Source organism: Pogona vitticeps, chromosome 5 (assembly GCF_051106095.1).
Source record: "Pogona vitticeps strain Pit_001003342236 chromosome 5, PviZW2.1, whole genome shotgun sequence".
Classification (NCBI taxonomy): Eukaryota; Metazoa; Chordata; class Lepidosauria; order Squamata; family Agamidae; genus Pogona; species Pogona vitticeps.
The window spans coordinates 73,854,466-73,881,165 of NC_135787.1; the positions used below are offsets into that span (position 1 = coordinate 73,854,466).

The following is a 26,700-nucleotide window of genomic DNA, read 5'->3' on the forward strand; positions in this document are numbered from 1 at the left end:
ACAAAAAGCGATTATGATCAAAGACACAGCCAGACTACAGGTTACATTAACGTTAGAATCTGTAAGTCCCATTGAAGTTGGTAGGATTTATTTCTGAGTAGATATGCATGTGATTGGCTAGCTGGATAACCTAGTGGTTTAGGTATCTGGCTGTGGAGCCAGAGGAGCTGCTGTGCCTCCTGGGAGAAGAGCCGGCCTGTTGTGGCCTTGGGCAAGCTGCACAGTCCTGAGGCACCCTACAGAAGAAGGGAATGGCCGACCACTTCTGTGTCTGCTCTACCTGGAAAACCCTGAAAAGGGTTGCCTCAGGTTAGAATTGACTTGACAGCACATGATGATTATAATGATGATGCACGTAGATGATGATGATTATGATGATGCATTATAATTGTGTTTTTAAGCAATACAGTTAGAACTAGGAACATAACTTTATTTAGAAAATGCATGAGCTGTCCCTCACAATCTAGGTGTGAAGGGGAGTTAATTCTTTTTCTCTCCATATTGTTTTCTAAACATAAATTCCCCTTCCTGATACAACTATTTCCACTTAAGGTGTTATTTCACCTCCCATTGCAGGGATGACGTGTGTCTGCAAAATAGCAACATAGGTTGGAATTAACTTTCCTCTCATATCATGGTCTTAATCTGGATCAGAAGAATTTTTTTTTCTCAGTGGGCTGCCCCCTTTCCCCAACCTCTTTAGACTGTCCTGCAGATACACTTGTTAAGCTTAACATTATGGTGAGTGTCTGAACCTTCCTTTTTATCTATTTAGAACTGAACAGGACGGAGGAAGTGTCAACCAGGAGAGTCTGTGTGAAAAGTTTCCCCTGAAGTTGTGGCACCATTTGCACCAACCAATGCATTATTTCAGAGTTCTTTTGTAATAAAACTGTTTTGGATCTTTCAGTTTTAACTTTGTTTACTTGCTTTGGAGAGGCTTCTGCAACATAACTGCTGTCAGGCTCTTAGAGTGTTAAACAAAAGGTGATACATTAATTATGTAAATAGATTTCTTTAAAAAATAACTTCTGAAGTAGCTGTCTGTCAACTGAAGGAAAAGCCTGTTTGATCACACTCTTCAAAAGACATTTTTACACATTTTAATAGATTAAAAGAGAAGATTATATTTAAATAGCTTTCCCAATCACTGAATCTTGACACATTTTAACCTACGTGCAAAACTATGTTATAAATAGCCTTTTTGTCTCTCAAGGTGTTCATTATATATTACTGGTTCTTGTTATGGAAAATGCAGGTTGCTTTAAATGCATATTTTCAATATGAGCAATTGCGTTTTCGCATCAGTGTCTGTTTTCATTGTCTTCATTTTACAGCTGCCTGTCCTTTATTTTATATTATTTTATTTAGTAAATACTTTTTTCTTCTCTGTCATTTGGCCTTCTGACAGACAGGGAAATTGTTTTTCTTTGCCCCAGGGGAGCAAGCAGTTGCTGAACAACTACCCCTTTTTCTTTTCCTCAGGGGAGCAAGCAGTTGCTGAACAACTACCCCGTCTACATCACTAGCAAACAGTGGGATGAGGCTGTAAACTCCTCAAAGAAAGATGGGCGACGGCTCCTCCGCTACCTCATCAGATTTGTCTTCACAACCGATGAGCTTAAGTACTCGTGCGGCCTTGGAAAAAGGAAAAGGTCAGTGCAGTCAGGAGACACTGGTCCTGAAAGACGTCCTCTGGATCCAGTAAAAGTAACATGTCTCAGAGGTACTGCATCTTTTCACTCAGTGTCCACTATATGCAATTTCATTTCACCACATTGGCTATGGCTTAATACAAGAATATTTAGCTTCCTGCAATCTAAAGAAAAGGGGATTGCCTGTAGATATAAGGAGTCTTGGACTAACATGTCAATTGTTGAGAGGGTGGGGTAGATTAATAACTTATATTTTCATCATTTTATCCATGGGTTCCAAACTATGTGTCCTGAAAACCTCTGAGTTTCCTCACTGAGAAAATTAGCAATGAGGGGAAGCTTCTATGAAAAATGGTTTGTGCACTACCACCAGTCTTGCCCTGTCATCCACAGCTATGGGAAGTGTTTTCAAAGATATCAAGTCAGTTGTTGCTAAACAGCAGTAGAACGTTTCAAGCTGGCCAGTGACTCCCCTGTGAACAAACTGTGCCCTGGAAAGTGCCTCAGGATCTACTATAGCCTGCTAAGTTTGAGAAAGTTGCTTTTTTGGACTACAATTTCCAGATTCCCCCAACCACAGTCACCCCTTCTATTTCTGGGAGATGTAATCCGAAAGAGTAACATTTCCAAGTTCTACTGAGGCATTATCGAATGAACAAGTGAGTGGATGAATTGACCATGAAGATGGGGATTTTGAAAAACACTGAAATAATTGAATTGTAAACCAGCATTTTTGTTGGCAAACCTTCAACATAGGTGCTTTTAAAAAAAAAAATAGGCTGCATTTTCTTCACTAATTTACAGTGTAATAAAGAAAGGAATCACAAATTAGATGAGAATACCACCTTGATTTTTTGTTTTCCATATTAGCAGCAAGCCGCAATTTCAAATAGCTTTATGAAAAGAAGTATGCCTTTCCCAAGACCTTCTGATCAAAAACTACCCTTAATTATTGGCTCTATTTCTTCCAACTAAACCTTTAGAGAGAATTGAAACTTCATTTTAAAATTGCTTTAAGCTGAGTAAGTAACAGTCGGGATTTTTAACACATGAGATAGGAGGAAAGAGGATGCACTGTTTCCAAAATTGCAGGGTTTGGGTTCTTTCCTAGTTGATAGATAGATAACGTATGGTTACAATCAGTAGAGTATCATATATAAAGCACGTAAAGAACTAATGCAGAAATGTTTCTGAAACTCATTTCTATATGAATACTAATGCATTGGAAAAGACAATATAAATCATATTGTTGAATCTTATGGCCCCAGTTCAAATCATAGTTGCTCTGTTATTCAAAGAACTAGATTCATGCTTGATCATACTAAGTTTGGACTCAGGTAAATCAACAGCACTGAAATTCATCATGGCTGACCTAATTTCACTGGGTCAACTCTATAGTGTGACTAAATCTAGATTCAATCTATACACAATATTTAACATCAACTGCATCAGAAGATGCATCCAGCACAATTTCTAGGTGTGGAGGAACAGCATTAAAGAGTTGCATAAGTGTGTCTGTATTAGTCACACCTCCAGGGGCTCACTTCTGTCCATAGATCTTACCTGCCAGATCAGGACACATGCATTTCATATATTTTGAACTAACACATTTTAAAAAACAAACAACTGATAATTGCAGTTTGGGTTTGCTTGAATGGATTTACAAGGTGTCAGTTGCAGTATGCTGAAGTTATGTAAAACAGTGTGTGATTTTTTAACAAAAAAGTTAGATGCTTCCCATCTTCTATAATTTTTCTAATATTTAATGCTAGCAGAAATGCAGGGGCACTGAAAAGGGGTCGTTGTAATACCAAACACTTTGGCCCAGATCTGCCTGTCAGCTCACACAAACCTACGTTTGGCTGGTAGCTCTACTAATTCTGGTATCAGCAGCCAGAGTGTGGAACAGTTATTTATTTGGCCACAGCTCCAAGTAAATGCCAACCAGCATGGCCAATACTGGATATTGCAGCATTTGCTGGGGTGCATGAATCCCCCAAATGGCCCACCCAGAGCAGACACCTTTCCTGACTCCCAAGTTTGCTGCCATTTTGACCCCACTGGCAGCATGGACTGCTGTGTCTGCCATAATCTCCCTTGTGTTTGCTAATGGACTGACCTGCCCAGCATAGAGATAGCCTAATGGGCTAGGGAGCAAAGGGCCTAACTCAGCTTCTTAGCCCATTACACTGCCACCACTGCTTGGTAAGCTCATAAGCAAAGGAGGATGACCATTTCTCCTCAGTTTCCAGTGGTGCTGTAATGGACCGGCAGCTAAGCAGCTGCATGGCTGTTCAGACTTTTATAGTGCCACCACTGCAGCTTGATAAGCCAGTCTGTGGGGAGAGGGCTGGTGGCTGCTGCACCTCTCCACCCTGCACAAGTGAACCTACCCAGCAACGGAGGAAATGCTAGGGAGCTGCATAGCTGCTTAGTTCAAGAGCTAACAGAATTACTTTTTAGACTAGCCATGGAATTCTGAGAGTTGTAGTCCCAAAAGTAATATTTCCCCAGGTTCAACTTTGTTCTTCAGCACATTACATGACATGTCACATCTGGTATGTCTGTTCTGGCATAAAAAGAAGGCTAACACTGGTGGCAGCCAACACCACAGCCCAGAGTATGGAAATAGTTGGGGGAGTGCTAGTGCCTTAATGTTAAATTATTGAGGAAGCCTTGAACCATTAAGAGATTAAATTCATCAGTTAATAAGTTGATTAACTCATTAAATCATTAGACTGTAAAAGATTATCTGGAATTGCTAAAAAATGCTTCCAACAAGTCAACAAAATAAGAAAAGCTAAACTAGAGCTGATGGTTGTTTTAATAATTAAAATGATGACTTTCACATTAATTCCTGGAGAACTTAATACATTAGAATAGTAAGTTAATGTTTAATGAATTATTTCCAAGATTCCAATATCCAAATAGTAAGTATGGGTGGGTGGGGCATGAATGTGGGGACAGTCAGCACTAGGGTAAGCAAAGGCTCACAGATAGCTAAAGCCAAATCTGGCCTTCAGACTGAGATGCACACATTCTGGTTACCAATACATCTAGCGAATACAGTAAAGTCTGGTTGTAATGCAAATGTAGATACTTCAGGTTCATATCTGTGTTCCTGGCATATATGGAAACTGACTGTACATGCAGCTTATAGCCCTTGCTGAATGGAGTCGGGCATTCTATTATCCAGACTCTGTGGCAGATATCATTGGTCAGTCTTTGAAATGCAAAGTCTGTATGAGATAGACAGGGAAGGGTCGTTGGGTTTGTTCCTATTACCACAAATAGTGCTTTAAAAAAAAAAAAGCTTTTGTGTTGGTAGAGGGTTCTCCTACTTTTTTTAATGTGGCCTAGACTGCTAAACATTTATAGTCCCTTTTAAAGATAGAAATAACTTGCAACAGCATGATCAATTTCCACCAGGCCCGACTTCATTATATTTGATGTGCATTCACAAATATTTAAAATTATCACCAAATTTTGCAGCAGTATTAAATGTTTCTTAGTGCACAAAAAATGCTTTGTACATTACATAGATTACAGTCCCATAGTAGCTGCAAGCCGTTTGAAGTTAATCTGGAACTAAAGGACTTAAGAGTTGAATGAAAGTTCAACTGGATGCTTCTTAATTTTATATAGTTTATGTTGAGAAGGATGTGCAGGATCTAGAGTTGATTCTCCAGCAACACATTTGCAAGTCTACCTACTGCAGTCGAACAACAGTGATATGTATGCAGAATTACCCATTGCCTAAGGCTTCCCTTGCTTGCCTAGGAAACAAATGCAGACAATGTATTCGCGAAGGCTTTCACGGCCGGGATCTAATGGTTGTTGTGGGTTTTTCGGGCTTCTTGGCCATGTTCTGAAAGTGATTCTTCCTAACGTTTCGCCAGTCTCTGTGGCCGGCATCTTCAGAGGACAGCAAACAGAGACTGGCGAAACGTTAGGAAGAACCACTTTCAGAACACGGCCAAGAAGCCCGAAAAACCCACAACAACCAAATGCAGACGAGTCTGAAGGTTTGCATCTGCCTGGTGCGCTGCATTCACTGTGCCTCCTTCTCATTATATATGCAGTAGACATGAGGAAAAGTATTTCTGTTGCTACTGCAGCATTTTACCTGAGCTAGATTGGGCCCCTTGTCTTCTACTTCCTGCCCTAGTAGTTGTCTGGTAAACCTGTGCAATACAAGTTGTGACTACACTGGCAAGCTGGATTGAAGTAATTCAGCTTTGCGGCAGCTTGATTTACAGTCTGCTTTACGCTTCCATTCAGATTAGATGATCACATGGAGACTGTTGATTGCTTCAGTGCCAGTGTCCACACTGGCCCCTCAATTTGATGTGGCTGATCCTCAGCTCTCCTTTTATGGTTCATTGGAAAGCCAGTGGGCTGTTCAAAGTGTTGCATGGCATAGGGGAAAAGGGACAATTTCTCAAAATTCTCCATAATATATAAATATATGCGTACATAATGCAGAAATGTAGCAACCTGCTGTAGTTTGTCGGAGTTATTTTTGTTTCATATCAATTTTTTCTTCTTTTTCTTTGGAGGGGACGTCCATGCACAGATGATCTGACAATAAACTAATGTATCAATGCAATGATAAGTTGATCTAGCAATAAACGTTTTTTAAAATTTAAAAATACTCCATGGTGACTAATAAAGATCATGGGGGCAGATGTTTCTCCTGCCCAAAACACTATGCCCAGCTCAGTATGTCACCAGAATACCACCCACAGTCATGCCCTCCACCCTTTTGGAGAATAAAACAACTGATCACACAGAAGAACACATTTTGAATCACTCTGGGTTTAAAAAAGTAGAAGCCCCCCAGTGGCAAGGAAAATTCCTTTGGAAAAAAAAAAGAGATGGATTCGCCTTGGCCTTTGAGTCATGTGTTCACTTTTTAAAAGTTGATATTTGTCTTTTCTGCCTCCACATCAAATCCCCATACTATTTGCCAGTGCAGTCACAGCCACAGTGAATAAGCTTGGGATCAGGAGAAAGATCCTATGCCCTTCAAAAAAGAAGAGTAATCCAGTGTGTTTTTTAAAAGTTCTGGAAACCTGAACTTCCATTTTAAAGAACTTGAGAACTTGTTGAAAAACAGCAATATCAGTTACTTTATGTTTGATTGAGAAGTAGCTAACAGATGAAAAAAAGGAGTCATGTCCTGGGACTTCCCATTGTTTGCTGTCTCTTTGTGAATGGTAATGAGCACAATAGAAGATCCTGTAGAGCAGTGGTTCTTAACCTTGGGTTACTCAGGTGTTTTTGAACTGCAACTCCCAGAAACCCCAGCCAGCACAGCTGGTGGTGAAGGCTTCTGGGAGTTGCAGTCCAAAAACACCTGAGTAACCAAAGGTTAAGAAGCACTGCTGTAGAGCATCTTGACTGCTGGCATTGGTGCCATCAACATTCATGTTGGCCTCTGCAATATAAAGCTTTACATTCATCTTCCTGCTGGCAGTGCAGATATAATATTACAAGCCAATGTTGGGCCATTTCCTGGTGTTCTGAATTGTGGGTACAGAAGCAATTTCCCACATTCATAAACTGAAGGGTTTGGGAAGGACTGACTGCAGAATAAGCACTGTCCCGGTTAGTCATCAACAGCTGTGTCCGTGACATAAGCATTTTCCACACCCTTTTGTTGACTCTTGCAATTCTGCCCCTACACCTGTTGTTCTTTCTTAACATTTCATGCATCCGATTCCTTCCTGCTAACCAAATAGGCCAGTATCTTGCAGAAAGCCAAAAACTGCCTAAATGTTTGGAATCTATAATCCTATAATACAGGTGTGGGTGACTTCCAGATGTCCAGGGACTGTGCATGGCCAGTAGTGGACATTGGAGGACTGCATCTATTCCCCTCCCATTCCAAGGACATTTGGAAGTGGGAAAGGGATGCTGGGGGTGGGAGGTAACATGTAATAAAATTGCTCCCACACTTGGTAGAATGGACATGGAGACTTAAATGTAATTTGGAGTGGAGGGCTCCTGGGAAGTCCATTCGAGGCCAAAGAGGGGTGCATGCTGCCCATGGACTATGCTTTTTCCACCCTGCTACAGGAGAAGCTAGAGGAAGAGTGTCATCAGCCATGCACGAAGGTGGTGGTATCTCATGGCTACCTATTGCACAAGCGAATGTGTTGTGACCATTTTTTTATTATCATCACCTCATTCATTTTAAGTATTTGTAGCTGATGAAGAGGCATATAAATACCAGAAGTTGGGAAAGTTACTTTGTGGACTATAGCTCAGAATTCCCCAGCCAAAAGGTCATTAGCATGGCTGGGTGATTCCAATTGTAGGAGCCACAAAAAAGTAACCTTTCTAAGCACTGGCAAACACTGTGTATCCACATTGCTACCACCTCAGCTCTCAACAGCTAATGATTTTGTATGCCCGTGGGGCCAATCTCCTAAATCATTATTTCCCCACAGAGTTCATTAGGATGCACTGCACCTCCAATCCTGATTGGTGGATGCCTTCTGAAGAACAGATAAACAAAGTGTTTAGCGATGCTGTGGGACATGCTCGGCAAGGTCGTGCCGTGGGGACGTTCCTCCATAACGGTAACTCATATTATGAAGGGATTGACCAACACAGTTCACAAGACGACCTCTTCAGCAGGGGTGTACATGACGGATCTGGAGACTGAAACCAGGAGGAGGAGCAACCTGCGAAAGTGTACGAGGCAATGAACAAGACTGTGTGTTTGCTGTACTGTTTTAATGTGAATTAAGATTCCAAAGCATGTTCAGAATTCTGTTTCATCCAAGGCCTTCCTGTGAAATCTCACAGTGTCTGAAACCTGGTTCACCCAAGCAGGATACAAGAACGTTAACCCATATCTGGGCCATAGTGTGTGAAACTCCAGATGTGATAATGAATTGTGTTCCATACAAGAAAGAATCCTCATTAGAGAACTGACATACAGGGAAGAGGTGGGCTGGGACCCATCTGTCTTGTACATTGTTTTTACATGTGTTGTCTCCTTCAATTTAACCCCCTTTAAAATTTTTCCGTTTTACAATCCCCCCCCCCACTGTAGAAGTGTACAATCTGTCACCCAATTCCTTTTAAAATACTTTTATTATATGATCTTGTAATAACACACACGCAAGTTCATCTGCCTATTTGAGAGAACTGAGCCAACATTGGAGAACTAGGTTGTGATCAGATGGGCTTCAAAAGCACATACCTGATTGCACTGGAAAGTGTAGTTTTAATGAGTGTGATATCCCTTAAACTGACCCTTCTGTCTGCCAGGGAATCTCTTTAGCCCAGCTGCAAAAAGTAGAAGTCCTACAGCTGGGCCAAAAAGCTCAAGTTTGGGCATGGATCCAGGTCAGGCTGGAGCAATTTCTCTTTGCATCATGTGACTGCTAAGAAACAGATCACGCTTGACCTCTCCACAAGCAAGCCACATTACACTCTATTTCTCTGTTTGATTGCACCCCAGTTTCTCATGTGAACAACTCCAGCTATATTTTCACAATAGAGACCAAATCCACAATAATTTTTCCCCATCTACTCAAAACTTTTCAGTCTATTCTGAGTTTAGGTGAAGTTTTTGAACAATATAAGTTGTCCTTAATTATCTAACAGGATGGTTTATTGAATCTGACATCTATTTTAGCTCTCTTTTTTGTTTTCAGTTAATGAAACATTTACAGTTGTGATTTAAAGCTACTACGAGTTGCTTGCATTGTTTTCCTATTACTGAAAGATTATTAAATCAGAGTACTGTTCCAATAGAGATAACTTGGTACTCTGCAAGCTTTCTCTACTGCTTTAAATATTTTTATGTATAATCTTATTTTTGCTTGTGTCACACCTTGTTTTATGCCCAGGTAAAGAGTACATTTTGACTGTTCCTCAGGCAAGCAGCAGTGCTCGTAGACCTGGTTGGCAACTGATTTATAAAAAGGTAAAGGTTCCCCTTGACAATTTTGTCCAGTCGTGTCCAACTCTGCTCATCTCAGTTTCCAACCCATAGAGCTAGCTTTTGTCCGCAGACAATCCTCCATGGTCATGTGGCCAACGTGACTAGACACATGGCAACTGATTTATAGCAGTGAACATTTGCTACAGAATATTCAGCTCCATGAGCTGAAGGCTTTTGGCTCTCGAATGGCTTTCTTCCTGGGGTGAAGAGCAAGAGAAGTAGGAACGCTACCCTTATTCACTTTATCCACTAACTCACATGTATGAGAATTGCTGTTATATTGCTTCATAAAAGGAGATGAGATCCATATCATGCTGGCTGAACCAATTCACAGCCTCCCTTTATAAATTAATGCTGAAGCACACAGTAAATGCATATTACAGCACTGATTAACGCAATCAGATTATTTTAATATGTACCAAATTTTACAGTGTAAAATAACAGGTCTGTTGTTATAATGGATTAAATCTTGTTGCTTAGCAACAGTAAATTGCACAAGAGTAGACCCGCTGAATCAGGGATTTGGTGAGTCAACTCTTCCATACATTCCATTGATTCACATGGGCTTACTGCAGTTAGAACTTCAGTGTAGCAGCTTGCAACTACACTAGGCTAATTTGAATCAGTGGAACTTATAGAAGAACTGGCTCTCTAAATCCCCACTGATTAATGGGCCTACTCTGGTGCAACTTATATGCTGAGCTATAGGGTTTCAGCCAACATTAGAAATAATCATTTTATATATATATAACACCTTTTCATTATGGGAGAAAGTTTTTCACGTTCTTCCTCCTATGCCAGGGCTGAGCAACTTGTGGTCTGCCAGATGTTTCTGCATTATAACTTCCATCACTCCTAGTCAACATTGCCAGTAGGGTCAGATGATGGGTGTAGTCCAAAAACATATGGAGACTCATCAGTTGCCCACAACTCTTATATAAGAGAGACATGACACAAATTTGTTAATATTTAGCATGTCAGAGGACTCCTTTTTTACCTTAAAACCAACGAACTAGTATGTTTCTATCCTTTTGCCAGAACCCCTGTGTTTTGGATCCCATGTTGTGTAGCCAGTAAGGCACTTCAACTTGCACAAGTTACGACTTCCCCCGTTTCCAGAGAATTTTCCTACCTCCACTGTAACCTCCAGTACCACAATGTAGGTGTGATATAGGGGAGGTAAGCCATGTCTTCCGTATCCATCATAGATACTCGAAATGACTGTTTAGGGGATACCAGCATCTGGTTTGCCAGGTATGTTGTACCGTCTTATTCGTGCTTAGCAATAGTAAGTTGCTGTACCGTTGGAGTACCATTAGACTGAATGTTAAAACAGAGGCTATAACCTGAGCTTGTCCTGAGCCTCAATTTTTAAATATTTAGTCTAATGGTGCTCCATCAGTACAGTTCCCATTTGGGGTACGGGGTAAATATCGTGTCTGCCTCATGGCCATGCATTACACTAAGGCTGAAGTAGGGAAATGTGGAGACCTCAACTTGTACAGCTGTTGTCATATGATTGCAAGATAATAGTGTCCTTGCTATATTGCAATGTGGTATCACCTGCGGATCACAGCCATGTGAAGAGACAACATGGACTAGCACAGGAAAGTACAATTCCATACTTCCCCAGCAGCTTCTGCACAATGGACCATCCATGCAAATGGTAAACCACCAGGTGCAAAGAAGCTTAACTTCACCAGGCCACTGTTCCAGAAAAGGTTGGAGTTGACCCTTTTTGGCTATCACTGAAGGACTCCTGTTGAGTGATATTTAGCCAGTCAGGATTAGGTCCGTTTTTGTTGTTTGTTTAGTCATTAAGTTGTGTCCGACTCTTCGTGACCCCATGGACCAGAGCATGCCAGGCCCTCCTGTCTTCCACTGCTTCCCGTAGTTTATTCAAATTCATGTTGGTAGCTTCAATGACACTGTCCATCCATCTCGTCCTCTGTAGTCCACTTCTCCTCTTGCCTTCACACTTTCCCAACATCAGGGTCTTTTCCAGGGAGTCTTCTCTTCTCATGAGATGTTCAAAGTACTGGAGCCTCAGCTTCAGGATCTGTCCTTCCAGTGAGCACTCAGGGTTGATTTCCTTCAGAATGGGTAGGTTTGATCTCTTTGCAGTCCAAGGGACTCTCAAGAGCCTCCTCCAGCACCACAATTCAAAAGCATCAATTCTTTGGCAGTCAGCCTTCTTTATGGGCCAGCTCTCACTTCCATACGTCGCTACTGGAAAAAAACATAGCTTTGACTATGCCGACCTTTGTTGGCAAAGTGATGTCTCTGCTTTTTAAGATGCTGTCTAGGTTTGTCATCACTTTCCTCCCAAGAAGCAGGTGTCTTTTAATTGTGTGGCTGCTGTCACCATCTGCAGTGATCACGGAGCCCAAGAAAGTAAAATCTGTCACTGCCTCCATATCTTCCCCTTCTATTTGCCAGGAGGTGATTGGACCAGTGGCCATGATCTTAGTGTTTTTTTGTGTGTGGTTTTTTTTTTTTTTTGATGTTCAGCTTCAGACCATTTTTTGTGCTCTCCTCTTTCACCCTCATTAAGAGGTTCTTTAATTCCTCCTCACTTTCTGCCATCAGAGTGGTATCATCTGCATGTTGGAAGTTGTTGATATTTCTTCCGGCAGTCTTAATTCCAGTTTGAGATTCATCCAGCCCAGCCTTTCACATGATGTATTCTGCGTGTAAGTTAAATAAGCAGGGAGACAATATACAGCCTTGTCGTACTCCTTTCCCAATTTTGAAACAATCACTTGTTCCAGTTCTAACTGTTGCTTCTTGTCTCACATATAGATTTCTCAGGAGATAGATAAGGTGATCAGGCACTCCCATTTCTTTTAAGAAGTTGCCATAGTTTGCTGTGGTCCACACAGTCAAAAGCTTTTGCATAGTCAATGAAGCAGAAGTAGATGTTTTTCTGGAACTCTCTGGCTTTCTTCATAGTCCAGCGCATGTTAACAATTTGATCTCTAGTTCCTCTGCCCCTTCAAAATCCAACTCGTACTTCTGGGAGTTCTCGGCCCACATATTGCTGAAGCCTACCTTGTAGGATTTTGAGCATAACCTTGCTAGCATGTGAAATGAGTGCAATTGTATGGTAGTTGGAGCATTCTTTGGCACTGCCCTTCTTTGGGATTGGGATGTAGACTGATCTTTTCCAATCCTCTGGCCACTGCTGAGCTGGCATATGGAGTGTAGCACCTTAACAGTGTCATCTTTTAAAATTTTAAATAGGTCAACTGGAATGCCATCACCTCCACTGGCCTTGTTGTTAGCCATGCTAAGGCTCAATTGACTTCACTCTTCAGGATGTCTGGCTCAAGGTCAGCAGCCACACTATCTGGGTTGTCCAGGACATCCAGATCTTTCTGGTATAATTCCTCTGTCCATGCCACCTCTTCTTGATGTCTTCTGCTTCTGTTAGGTCCCTACTATTTTTGTCCTTTATCATATCCATCTTTGCACAAAATGTTCCTTTAATATCGCCAATTTTCTTAAACAGATCTCTGATTCTTTCCTTTCTATTATTTTCCTCTATTAAATTAAACTAATTGTGGGCATTAATTTTTTCACAATATAAAAACAGGAACTTAGTACAGTGGTGCCTCGCTTAACGAGTGCACCGTATAGCGATGTTTCCGTATAGCGATCCCTTTTTCGGGATCGCTATACGGAAACATACCCGATCTTCGCAATGGGGAAAACCCACATTGTGAAAATCGGGTATTGCGGCGGCCATTTTGGAGCTGCTGAACAGCTGATCGGCGGTTCCAAAATGGCCGCCGGAAGCCCGGAAATGGCTGCTGGCAGCCGTTTTCGCGCCCTGCCCTCGCTTAGCAAAGGCGCGAAAATAGCTGCCGGCACCTGGAATCCTCGCTGAACGGGTAAGTAACAAAGGTATTGGAACACATTAAACGAAGTTTAATGCGTTTCAATACGTTTCCCCTACCCGCTTAGCGATGATTCCGTATAGCGAGGGTTAATCCGGAACAGATTAACCTCGCTATACGGGGCACCACTGTATTTTCAAAGTATCAAGTTGCTGTTAAACTTGTTTTCTCCCCATTATATAAGTTAAAGAATAGGCATGATCCAGCAAAAGCTAAACAGTTTCCATTGCATAATTTGAAGCAACCTACTCAGAAGCAAGTCCTACTGAATTTATTAGGATTTACTCTTCAGTATTAATGTTTTTTCCACCAAAATCAATATGATATAAATCAGCATAAATATAACTGAAGCACATCCTTCATTTTTAATGGTTTTTCTTATGTACCAGTTAAATAGCGACCTTAACTGTGTTTATGAGGCTTGTAAGATGTTTAAAAGTAGTGGTTTACCATTGCCACCATCACCCTAATAAGTTTCCATGGCCAAATGGGATTTTAGCTCAGGTCTCCTGAACCGTAGTTGCACATTCGCATTTACCAAACCATACCAGCTTTCTTAGGCAAATACCATCTCAAAATCTTTGTAAAAGTGGAATGGCTCAGTGCCATCGGGTTCTAAAATAAAACCGTTATAAGCAGGACATTGTCATTCACACAAAAAGGCCTATCAAGAAGATAAATGCACCTGTCATTCAAAAATCACAGTATTTCTGTTCTAGATGTTTAGTTTTGTACTTGAGACATCAGCTGCCATATTGCTAAGATAGTATAGGTCTTGCTGGTGTTTGGTTTCTGTGGTGATACTTGGCCATTTATTTGATAAAATTTGTCAGATAGAATGCATGAATCCATATGTGTCTACAATATAACCTCATTATAGTGTATTTTTGTAAAAGCAGTGTGAAATCCAATGCTTGTATATGAATTTATGTAACAAATGTTTCATTTGAATTATGCACATCAAGGTTCACATAATGAGCCTCACTTAAGTATTACTTGTTAGGATTTGCTACAGTAGCAGGTACACCTACTTTTGTTTAATGTGAAAGTTGTCTTCATGTTTCTATCTTAGTCTACTCTTACATTACGAAGTGTAGCAGGGAACTTGCATTTGCAAATTCTAGCCTCAAAACAACATTTGTAACATGGAGTCAGTCACATGGGTGAATCTAACCCACTGCATCAAGTAGGCCAACTAACAGAGGTCATAATGTGATGCTTTACATTCCTTCATGGAAACTGGAGCCCTGGCACAGCACAGTGCTATGGCTTCTGTTGGGAGTGGAAGGTCTGGATTTCTGATTTCAAGCAGAATGGCACAGGTTAAGCCCATATGGCTATAGTAGCTTCACCACCTTTTTAGTTAGTGTAAAGGATACTTTGTTGTGACAATAATAATGAACTATTGTTTGCAATACTATATTACCAAAACACACACACACACACACACACACACACACACAAATCTCAATAAAGGATCCTACAGCACAATCCTCAGTACCACGTCACAATGATGCCAGACAATATTTTCTTCTTAGTGCAGACTTTTGAAAAGATTGACAAAAACTTTTAAATCACCAGAAGGAGAAATACTTAATCTTATCAAACTAAACAGTACTGTGTTTGGGATTCTAAAAGCTTTTAAATTTGAACTTGCTACAGAAAAAGAATCTCAAGCTACAATATCTATAGACTCACAAGTAGCTATGAAACCTAATTTTACCACAGAAATCATTTTCTTTAATTCAAGGCACTTCACCTGCATCAGGATTTCACTGTTTTTAAAGATATAAATGTAAGGCATTGTGTGAGTTATTGGAAAACACAATGTACTTGCATGCACCAGTTCCCCTCAATGAACACCTGAACTCCTGATAGATACAATTTTTTAATCTCTATCCTCAAGGAATAAGTTTTCACTCCGGTTTAGAACCTGCAAGGCCTTAAACAGAGACTGTTATCCTGCTATCTTGCCCTGAATAGAATGAATATGGCTGAGGACTGGAAGTAGTGGAATGGACTAGTTATCACTGAAGGACTCCTGCGCCTCATTGTGCAGTGGTTAAATCGCTGTATTGCAGCTAAAAACTGTGCTCACGACCTGGGGTTCAAATCCCAGGTAGCCGGCTCAAGGTTGACTCAGCCTTCTATCCTTCCAAGGTCGGTAAAATGAGTACCCAGCTCGCTGGGGGGGGGCAATATGTAGCCTGCATAATTAAATTGTAAACCGCCCAGAGAGTGCTTGAAGCGCTATGGGGCGGTATATAAGCAGCACGCTTTGCTTTATGGAATTGACTCTTCACTGACCATTACTGAGAGATTTTGTGTAAGTTAATGGGCATTCAGACTGCAGTTTTATAATAGTTAGCCAGGAGAACTCAAAGGAACATTAAAAAGGTAAAACTAAAGGTTCCCCTTGACAATTTTAGTCCTGTCGTGTTCAACTCTAGGGGGCGGTGCTCATCCCCGTTTCCAAGCCATAGAGCCATAGTTTTGTCCGAAGACAATCTTCCGTGGTCACATGGCCAGTGCGACTTAGACACGGAACGCTGTTACCTTCCCACTGAGGTGGTCCCTATTTATCTACTTGCATTTGCATGCTTTCGAAACGCTAGGTTGGCGGGAGCTGGGACAAGCGACGGGAGCTCACTCCGTCGCATGGATTCGATCTTCCGACTGCTGGTCTTCTACCCCGGCAGCGCAGGCTTCTGTGGTTTAGCCCACAGCGCCACCACATCCCTCAAAGGAACATAAATCTAAGCAAACAAATATACAGCATTGCACTGTTAAGCTCTTAAGGTTGCACTGCAAATAAATGTAGGATATGGACTACCTTAAATTTATGTTAACTGGTCAGCCCACTGTAATAACCTTTGGCCTAAAAACATTTGCTATTTGGTGACAGAAGAAATTCACGGGAGTGGCTATTCAGAATATACAGTGGTGCCTCGTTAGACAGTTACCCTGCATGACAGTTTTTTCACTAGACATTGACTTTTTGCAATCGCTATAGCGATTTGCAAAACAGTGATTCCTATGGAGGAATTTCACTGGAGAGTGTTTGGTCCCTGCTTCACAAACTGATTTTCGCTAGACAACGATTTTGACAGCTCCCTCCATGCTCGCAAAACGGGTGTTTTCAGGACCTAAGCTTCGCAAGACAGCTATTTAAACAGCTGATCGGCGGTTTGCAAAGTGGCTTTCCTATGGCCGATCTTCGCTAGACAATGACGATTCTTCCCCATTGGAACACATTAAACAGGTTTCAATGCATTCCAATAGGGAAATGCTTTTTGCTAGACAATGATTTCGCTAAACAGCGATTTCAGTGGAAGGATTATCATCATCTAGCGAGGCACCACTGTATAAACTAAAGCTAATAAGATTAACAGCAGAGGAAACACGAACACAATTGTTTGGATATTAATAGTTTAGGTCAGTGGTTCCCAACCTTGAGTCCCCAGATGTTCTTGGATAAAAACTCCCAGAAGCCTTCACCATTAGCTGTGCTGCTCAGGATTTCTGGGGACCCAAGTTTGGGAGCCACTGCTCTAGGTGATAGGACCACATGACTTGACTGTTTTTCCCTGAAAGAAGTTTCATGTATATGCAAACACATGAGCCCTATTCAGATGTTCAACATAGAATTGAAAGCATGAGCAGGGCATGGAGTTTTTATGCTACAAGTCTCCCCACAGACTTAAGAATCCTTAAGAATTGGGGTTCCTAATCGTATGAAGAGGTGACACACACACACCAGACTGCTCTTTTGCTTGATGTGACAACAGCACCAGCCAGGGGGAAAGTGGCTCCCTGTTCATGCTTTCAAATCAGTTCTTTCTTTGAATGCCTGAATAGGGCTGATGTATGGGAAGAAAGCTACACGTACTCTTACTGTATCTCTGGTATCAATTTAGTGCTACATACAAAGCAATGTCAACGATGAGAGGTAAGCAAGGAAACCACATAGTTTCACACCCAAAGTCCAAATGGTATAATCCTGAGCCAGTTTTACCACCCATCTGCTATTTTGTATGATCTACATTTTTACAACAGCCAGCTGATCAGGGCAAAATACACTACAGTGACTGAGCATATTAGGATGGATGCACTGTTTTTGTGCATCTGAATGTTACAAATGGCAGATTTACCTCAATCAGGCAAGGCTTTGCCTTCCCTTTTTTGGTGTCACATACTTTAGGCTGCTTCACTGGAACCTCAAGAATTATTTCATGAAATGGTATTTGACCCATGTTACTTCTACTCAAACCACACACACCAATACTCCCTGAGCATTTGATTGGACATCTTTTACACTGCAAGAGGTCTGCTATAAAGCATTAAATGAAGTTGTACTGATTCCAGGGCTCTTTTGAGGAATATATGCCGCGAGCACAGGATTTTTCTCTCATTTATGTAGCTGTTTTTCCAAGTGTATCACTACTGCACATTCACCACCGCCAACATGCCTTCTGCTCTATTTTCTTTGATAAAATGTTTGTGGAGATATTGTGACCAAGAATTCACTCCTCCCAGTGGCCAGAATCCTACTGATGTTCAGGTAAAGTTTGTATAACTGGCTGTGGCTACTTAATTAGGGTGCCAGTGCACATCTTGATAATGCAATGGACAGTATTAATTCGCCAACATAAGGCACTAGTTACATAAACCTTACACAGACACCAGTAGGATTCTGGCCAATATTTTTAATGTTATAGTGTAACCTAAATCTATTAACAGTTTGTCCTGTGTAGTGTAAACAAAAGGTTAGGGTAGACAAATACCTAATTCTGTACAAAGTGAACACTGTAATATAGGATAGTAAGTTTTGGTGAGAATTTCTATAGAATATGTGAGTTGTTTTCTATGTGACATCAGTCAACATCTTTCTTTTGAGGAAGCAAACATAAAACGTTTCAACAAGTTTTTAAAGATGGTGATATTTTTTGATTATAAAGAGACCTTTGTTACTAGAGTTTACTATTTCAGGTGTTAACTCTTATTTAATACTTGGGTTTTATTATGACTTGCTTCCGGAGTAATTTGTTCCGTTGCATAACAATGCACAATAAAATTTAGCCTCTGCCTAGTTTGTGTTTGGTGCTTATGGTGTATATACCGAGTATTACCTAACTATACAAAGTTATTCACCTGAAATTACTCAGAGGAGGTAGTCCATCTGTCTACTATCAGAAATCTAACTCAATGAACATCCAGCACATGACTACAGCCAAATTGTGGAAATAAATTATTTAAAAATCATTACACACAATTCATTTAAGTATTTCAACAGTGCTGAAACATGTTATTTTATTTGTTAAATGCTAAAAACGTTACATCTTACTAGGTATTACAGTTTCTCATTATTTTACTACTAGCTACTTTTAATAATTTTTAAAATTATGGCAATTTTAGATTAAATATATTACAATATTTTCTTATTTTTAATATTCATCAATGAATTTGTTCTGACAATTTCAAGATAATGTGTTCATACTAACACAAACATTTCTCAGCTCTGATTAGAACACGTTTATCTCTCCTGATCCCCATTATGGAAAAGAGACTTGTGCTCACTTCCTGAACCACCGGTGTTCTCACTGAGCCTTCAAAGTTAAGAGGTAGAATCCTGTCTTAGGGCAGAAGGAGTTCTGGGAAACAGCAGCAATGCAGCTTATAACACTGTTGGAATGATGCCACAATGCTCATCACAAGTGAACAAATACAGAATTGAGTAAACTCATTATCAGTAGACTCACCCCCCACGTGGCCAATCTGAATGACATTATCATTAGCAAATTGCTGCTGATTAAAGGCTCCTTTTGGCAGTTTTGGAATATATATGACATACACAGTGCAAGAACTTTCTGAGTATATTCTGAATTTGTAATAATCACTGGTGACAAATTAAGAGTATAAAGCTATAATGACTTATGAGGAAAAAATTAAAAAATAAATAGCAAAAGTGTTCCTAAGAATGCTGAATATTGAAATATTATATCTTAAAAAGGGAAGATACAGTATCACATCATAAGACACAGGTATAATGTTTGCATTTAAAGATGGTAGAACTGTTGCCCTTAATTGTATTCAGAAGATATCCCTGGAAAACCAAGACATTACATGGTTTAGCAAAGAATATGAATTTAAACTTTCCATTCCTATCAGTACCCCAGTTCCCATTGGTATTTAGCTGCCTTTATCACCAAAAGAGCTAAAACAGCATCAAGAGATGGGCACTGACACCATTCAAGACATCACAAATATTAAAGATTACATCTTATAACCCACTAACAGAATTTAATCTTAAATAATTACAAGTCCAAGGCTCCCAGTACAGTATGTGCGAACTCCACCCTAGTTTTATAGCTCTTTCAAAATCTTTCAGATGGATTGCTTGCACCAACCAATTGTAGCCTGAAGATCTTTATTCAAGAAAGGTTTTTGCTCTCTTTTCTTGTTGCCTAAGTCAAAGATAAATCTTATTTAACAGGGGTCTCAAACTCAATTTACTTGGGGGCCGCTGGAGGCAGAGTCTGGGTGAAGCTGGGCCGCATCAGATTTTCCACATTTGCTGACTGTGGCGAATGGCTTTGGCACCCTTTCCCTTGGCAAGCTGGCCTGATCCACTGGAGAGGCTGGTCACCCTGGCGCCTCTTCCACAGCAAAGGGGGGCAAAGGAAGCAGCTCCTGCATTGGCAGCTGCGGGTCATCCTGAGCAGGCGATGGAGCCGCTTCCTTGGGTCGACCCCGTTTGTCCTGCTGCAGGGCAGGGTTCTCACCAAAGGGTGCTGGGAGCATGAGGAGGAGGGAGGATAAACGAAGGCCAGTCAGTGGACAGAGCCTCCTTGTTCAGACACACTATATCTGGGTGAGCATTCAAAAGCCAAGGACAGAGGCAAGGCGGAAGGGAAAAGGCGGCTGTCTTTGGCAACGGCCCAGCTTGTGAGTTGCTCACCTGGCCGTGAGCAGAAACAGGAAAGGGGGTGGGTGGGAGGGAAGAGCACAAGTCCTCCTTCTTGCAGGGAACTTGTTTTCGTAAGGGTTCCCACCTGCATGTTTTGAGCTAGAAGTAAAATGAGTGCAGCAAACAAGGAGAGAGCAAGATTTCCTCCTGTGGTCTGCTCTTGCCCACATATTACTGTTCTCCACATAAGCGCACACTCTTTAGATGCAGGTTGGGGACAATGGAGGGATGCTGCAGGCACCCAGATTCCCTGGAGAGGATGGCAGTAAATCGCCAGGGTCTAAATGCCCACAGATTCACACACACACACACCCTAGCAGCTGCATGCACCCCTTCTGCAAGGTTGGCCCCATGAGCAGAGTAATCTCTCCCCCTACCCAAGGACTAATGGGGCTTCTTGACTCCCACTCTGGCAAGATGCCGGGGTCTTGCCCAGTGTGGCTCAGGGAGACCGGGGGGGGGGAAGGGGAGCATGCGCGAGAAGGCTGTTCTCTCGGCAGCACTCCCTCCCGTGGCACATCTGGGCAGGAAGCAGAGGAGCGCCAGGCAGGGGGAAGGAGAAGCACAGAGAGGATGAGGTGACAGCAGCAGCAGTGCCAGGTGACTCGCAAAGAGTGGGGGGCAGAGAGACCTAAAAGCAGAAGCCCCAGTGGCACCAAACCCCTGAGGGAGAAGACTGCCGGGCAGGGAGATGGCCCCCCTTCTGGATGTGTGGGCACTTCAGGGGGGTAGGCGGCAGCCCCTACAAGGTGGGGAGGAAGCCCCACACTCACCAAGTAGGTGCCACTGCTGCTGCTCCCACTCCTTAAACTTTCATACTAATAATGGGCCACAAACTATCATCCTGCGGGCTGCAATTGGCCCCCGGGCTGCATGTTTTGAGACCCCTGAATTAGAACCATGCATGTAGAAGGGTGAATCATGGGAGAACTGTCTCATAACACTCTTTATAGATTTCCTATACCATATGGCCACAGTAGCCCGAAATTACCTCTCTTCCGTAATGGAGAATGTTTCTAGTTACTGCTGCATGCAACTGCTGTTCCAGATGGACTGTAGTATTCCTCAACAGTAGCATTAAGGAAGGCACAGGACAACCCAATGATACAGTGTTAGTAGCATGAACAAGGAACTCTTTTTCTTTCTGGTTTAAGATAATAGGACAAGGGAAATGTTTGAAAGGAGTGTACCCCTCCTTACTATTAAAATTTATTCCACCACTCTAATGTGGAACAGGAAGGTTTGTCTTTCAGGAGGCATTCAACATACTGATGTTTATGGTAATTTATGGCTAGTACAAGGAAGGGTATTCCAACAATAGCCAATCACAGCCAGAATTTTGTATGTCACTTTTGAGGCTTGCCAGTCAAGGACAGGCTGTTCTCAATGTTTGACAACCAACAACTTAACCTTTGCAGACTGGCATGAAGGGGAATCTTTTGCCTACCAGATGTTTTAGATTACAAATCTCTACACTGGCTATGTAAGCTGAGACATCAGTGCTTTGAAATCCAACAGAAGGCCAAAATTCCCCCACTCCTGGATTAGATCATGACCAGCATGCTAAGAGTTAAAGAAAATAGTTTGGGGAAAACAGGTCCAGAAAACATTACAAAAGAACTCAGTATTTTAAAAAGCTGTAATAAATAAATTGCCATGAAGAAATCAGAACTGAAAACATAAAAGGAGTCGGTTCTTTACTTCTAAATATATGTAACAAAGCACACACACTAAGCTTTACATACTAATTACAATATGTACAACTTTTTTTTCTAAAACCAAAGATCTGCAACATTCCTGCACTAAAATAATGCAAGCAATTGTCAATACATGTGCAAACCCAAAATGATACAACTTCCAGAAATGACATTTTAAATTTATAAACTAAGCTAATGCTGACACATTTTGGTCTTTGCCGTAATTTTTTATCACCAATACATATTGCTTCTCATAACAGGTTTCCATGCCAGTGTTCCAGAATGCCACCAGGCCCACTTTGAACCACTTAGCAACCTGGGGATTCAAAGTCCTTCAGACAAAGAACTTCAGTATTTTTTAAAGTGCATAGAATATTTTACTTGCAAATGTATTCTACTTGTTTTGGTTACAAACAGGTGGCTCACACATGCATGTATATTATACCATAGCAACAGTCAAAGGGAAACACGTATCAATGAGTGAGCCATCACAGATCCAACCACACAGGCAGTGTTCCATTATACTGCCTCAAGCACACTATTTTTCAGTGGAGCCAGTTGACATCGGCAGCCTCAAGTGCTGAGCAGCAAGAGATATACATGCATGTGTGGACCAGCTGCAAGACTCCATGATGTGTACTGATTCTCCAATAATGGTAAACGTCACAGTCCCCTTAACCTCTCCTTTGCTGCCACACAGTTTTCAGTATTTGGATTTCCAGACTCTCATTGTGAGGGCCCAAAGTGTGAACTTGTGGCTGTAAGGGAACTGAAAGCGACTGACACGTTCAATGTGGCTGTTTTATTCCTAGACAAAGCATTTCATCTAGAAAAAATTCATTTACTATTCCAAGCAAGAGACACTATTCAGTTATTTTGAAAAACTTGAATATTCTTAGCTGGGATCCTAACAGTTACTTGAAATTTTATTTTTGTGAGATTAAGCTCTCTCCTTTAAACAGCAGACACATTAAATTATAATGTGCTGCTTTTGAAATCCCCATCTATTTCGAACACGTTATGCTATTTGAAAAACACAACTCCAAGGCCCTAATTAGTATATGGAATTAGTTGCACAACCCTTTTGATTCTGGATCTTCATTCTACTAGTATTATAAACAGTCTCAGTGTATTTTATATCTTGTTAAAGTCCTACTCCACACTTCTTGCATGTATAAACAACTAATATATGGCACAGAACAGAGGACAACTGAAAGAATAATGGCTACTTAGTGTGTTACATCAGTGTAACAAACTGTCATCACACTTTAGCTTCAGGCATTACAAATTCAGCAGTAAGTAGGCCAATTAGTGGATCAAAAGACCCTATGTATTAGGTTAGTACAAACTGTCTAATTGGGAACATATCACCGTCATGATAACAAAACTGCACAATCTACCCAAATCTCATGGCCAGAAGTGGCAGATTTTGCCCAAAGTAAGAATAAGTCTAATAGAAGGAATGAGCCATATATCAAGTTCTCTTATTTAAATACACCTTATGTAGTAACCTTGCTGGGTCTATGACAATGGAGGACAGAGTCCACATTGGTCTCATGTCAACAATGGCTAAACATTGTAAGGAACGTAGATTTCCAGCTGATGATAAGGAGGGAAAGGGCAAGGATCTTGCCAGGTTCATACAAGAGAAGCCAGAGCAAGGTTATATCTGTTTGATTCAAGGAGGAATGCAGCCATTAAGGAAACATGGAAACATCTTCAGCATCTCTAGCAAATGCCTTAAAACAGCAGTTGCATAGGAACTGAATGTGCAAACAAGATACAAAAATTTGAAACACGGCAGCAAATATATAATGTGAGTTTTCAGAAAATGACACTTCAATAACTTAATTTCAAGTTTCTAGTCCCAAATAGTCATCTTTACTACAGATTCATATGCAAAGAGATGGCAGCTATCGTGGTGAACAGTTCACAGCCATTTTCCTTCAGAGGAAAAAGAAACCAGCACTAAAATCAGAATGCTTATTTGCTGCAGCATCTTGGGATTCCTGCAGTTCTAGTAGTTGTTCTGTTCCTCAAAATAGCGGATCCGGCGGGGAAACTTGGAACAATGTTTCCATGAAGTCTACAGTATTTCCAGATCTACATGTCGCACCTCAGGATTGCGTTTCTGAAACAAGATCAGTTCTTTTAATAAACGTGTAGTTAAAGTGCCAACGAATTACAGTATTATGCATCCTGTGTTAGATCAGGATTGAGGGGATTCTGGTTCAGAGCACTGCTCAAAACTTCCTTACTGGCTGTAACAAGCCCTCACCCCACTTCCTTTTATTAGGATTGTCTTTGAACAATAAATCAAGCTAAAATAAAAATGGCTCAAGCATACCAGATTACTGAAGTCTGCAGCAACTCTAACTCTCCATATCCTAGCTCAAGTCTTTGCTTTTATATCCCTCAGGTGACTTCATTGTGGTACAAGAGGAAATCACCTGGCCCAGGTTCTCTGAAATTATTCATTAGACCCTTTGAATTTCCATGTCTGGGAGCTGCAAATTTCCCAGAGAAATGCTTTTGCTCTTGGATTTCTTTGCTTCCGGTTTGGGGTGGTTATTTCCACATCACACCACCAAAAAAAGCAAACATGTCTTAACAAAAAGAGGAGAAAAGAGAACACTGTTCGGTCAATGCAAAGTAGAAATGATTTTTTTCTAATTTAGACAGAATTACAAAGCACCTCACTCAAGTGAGGAAGATAATGCCTAGGTGACCAATGTGCTCTTATTAAGACAAAATGGGAGAACCAAAGTACAGGTGCACAGAGAAGCTGTCACATGGGCCAGCTAGAATTCTACTGGTGTTCACATGAGGTTTGTGTAATGTCCTGAAGCTAATTAATGAAGTGTTAAGGTGTATCTTGGTTTTGTGAATGGTTATATCTCCAGCTGTGCAAATGTGGTGCAGCTTAGCACCTCATCAATTAGAATATAATTAGCTGTGGCAAATTAAGCAAACATGTGAATGCCACTAAGATTCCAGACGTTATTTATTTGTCACATTTATATCCCACCTTTCCTACAGGGAGCTCACAACAGTGCACCTGACTCTCTTCCTCCTGCTTCGTTGTCACAACAACCCTTCAAAGCAGGTCAGGCTAATAGGAACTGAACCAAGATCAACGAGTGAACTTCATGGCTGACAGACAGTGGGGACAGACTGCTCTCAAAGCCTCAGGGACAAGATTTTCAGTAATTTGTGGCAATGAAAATGTATTTAGTTGCCGCTTTTAAAACACTCTCAAACAACTCTATGTCATAACAGGGCTTGTATAGGGAAACCCAGAAGATTATGCTCCAAAGCCATCTGCCAAGAGGGGCAAAAGACAAGACAAATACCAGTGCTCAAGACTGTCATTCACATTTGAGTCACTTAAAATATGCTTCCTACCCTAATGGAAGCCCAGTTATTATAAACAGAAATTTTCCATTCAGTTGCTTTGAAAATCAGATGCTCCTAATTATCCTCTCTCACCAACTGACACGTACCTTTAGCTCTTTCTCAAGCCGGTCCACTTCTGCTCCTAGTGTGTCAATTATATTTTCACCATGTTTAAGCATGAACACCTCTAATTCTTCGAGCGTCTTCACCTGCTGGATTTCCTGCAATGAAATTAATTCTAAGAGCTCAAACACGGCAAATTATGTAACACGTAGTAAACATTGTAAATGTAAAGATTTTTACAGAATAGGAAAATATCTGCTCAAGGTTATTAGCCAAGGGAGGGGTAACTTGATTTGTTAAATATTCCATATCAACTAAGGGAGAAGGAAACAAAACGAGAATGGCGGCACAACCCATAGATAATGGGAATAATATCTGAAGCTAAATGTATTCTAAGGTTTTGTATGTTGTTGTTTAATCATTCAGTCTTGTCCGACTCTTCGTGACCTCATGGACCAGAGCACGCCAGGCCCTCCTGTCTTTCACTGCCTCACGGAGTTTGGTCAAAATCATGCTGGTAGCTTCAATGACACTGTTTTGTGTACAAAATCTATAAATAATTGCATAATATTGAAAATCTCAGGTTTAACTTCCCTTCTTTCTTGATTTTTTTAAAAGTTTCTAACCCTCATGCATTTGAAGATAAACTCTTGAGGCACTGACCACAGGAATCACCAAAAACAGAAGTCGTTTGGATTTACTATGGTGAGTCAGTAGTACCTGTACAGAAAACTTCAGGACCAGCAGAAACAAAAGGACCACAAAGAGATGAATTTTATTTGCATTCTTCATATAGGAGACAGAACTCAGCTTCTTAAGAGTTTGACTCCTCATACAGTGCAAAATGAATTAGCATGGCATGGATTTTTGTTTAAATAGCCCTGTATCAAAATAAATTCTCTAAAAGTAACAAGGATTAAAAACAAAAGAGCCTACGTTTCACACTGATGAATAATCTGCCATGGCAATTGAAGATTACATCACAAAATGAAATATAAAGCAAAGTGTGCTGCTTATATACCGCCCTGTAGCATTTCAAGCACTCTGAGCAGTTTACAGG

At 41.0% G+C, this 26,700-nt stretch overlaps 2 protein-coding genes across 5 annotated transcripts in view; one reads left to right on the top strand and one right to left on the bottom strand.

Annotated features, from left to right (window-relative positions):
• Positions 1 to 9,459, top strand: part of BEND4 (BEN domain containing 4) — a 36,314-nt gene extending 26,855 nt beyond the window's left edge. Inside the window, exons 4-5 of one of the 2 annotated variants that reach the window (XM_073001193.2) lie at positions 1,486 to 1,726; positions 8,111 to 9,459. In XM_073001193.2, coding sequence (XP_072857294.2) covers positions 1,486 to 1,726; positions 8,111 to 8,328 — 459 coding nt within the window. In that variant the 3' untranslated portion in view covers positions 8,329 to 9,459. The remainder of the gene's footprint in view (positions 1 to 1,485; positions 1,727 to 8,110) is intronic. The other variant, XM_078393981.1, reaches the window with a different exon arrangement.
• A 12,646-nt stretch (positions 9,460 to 22,105) lies between these two features.
• Positions 22,106 to 26,700, bottom strand: part of SLC30A9 (solute carrier family 30 member 9) — a 45,643-nt gene continuing 41,048 nt past the window's right edge. For 2 of the 3 annotated variants that reach the window (XM_020786204.3, XM_073001192.2), the window contains exons 16-17: positions 25,685 to 25,798; positions 22,106 to 24,312 (exon numbers count right to left, since the gene is read on the bottom strand). In XM_020786204.3, the coding sequence (XP_020641863.3) occupies positions 24,268 to 24,312; positions 25,685 to 25,798 (159 nt within the window). In that variant the 3' untranslated portion in view covers positions 22,106 to 24,267. The remainder of the gene's footprint in view (positions 24,313 to 25,684; positions 25,799 to 26,700) is intronic. The other variant, XM_020786203.3, reaches the window with a different exon arrangement.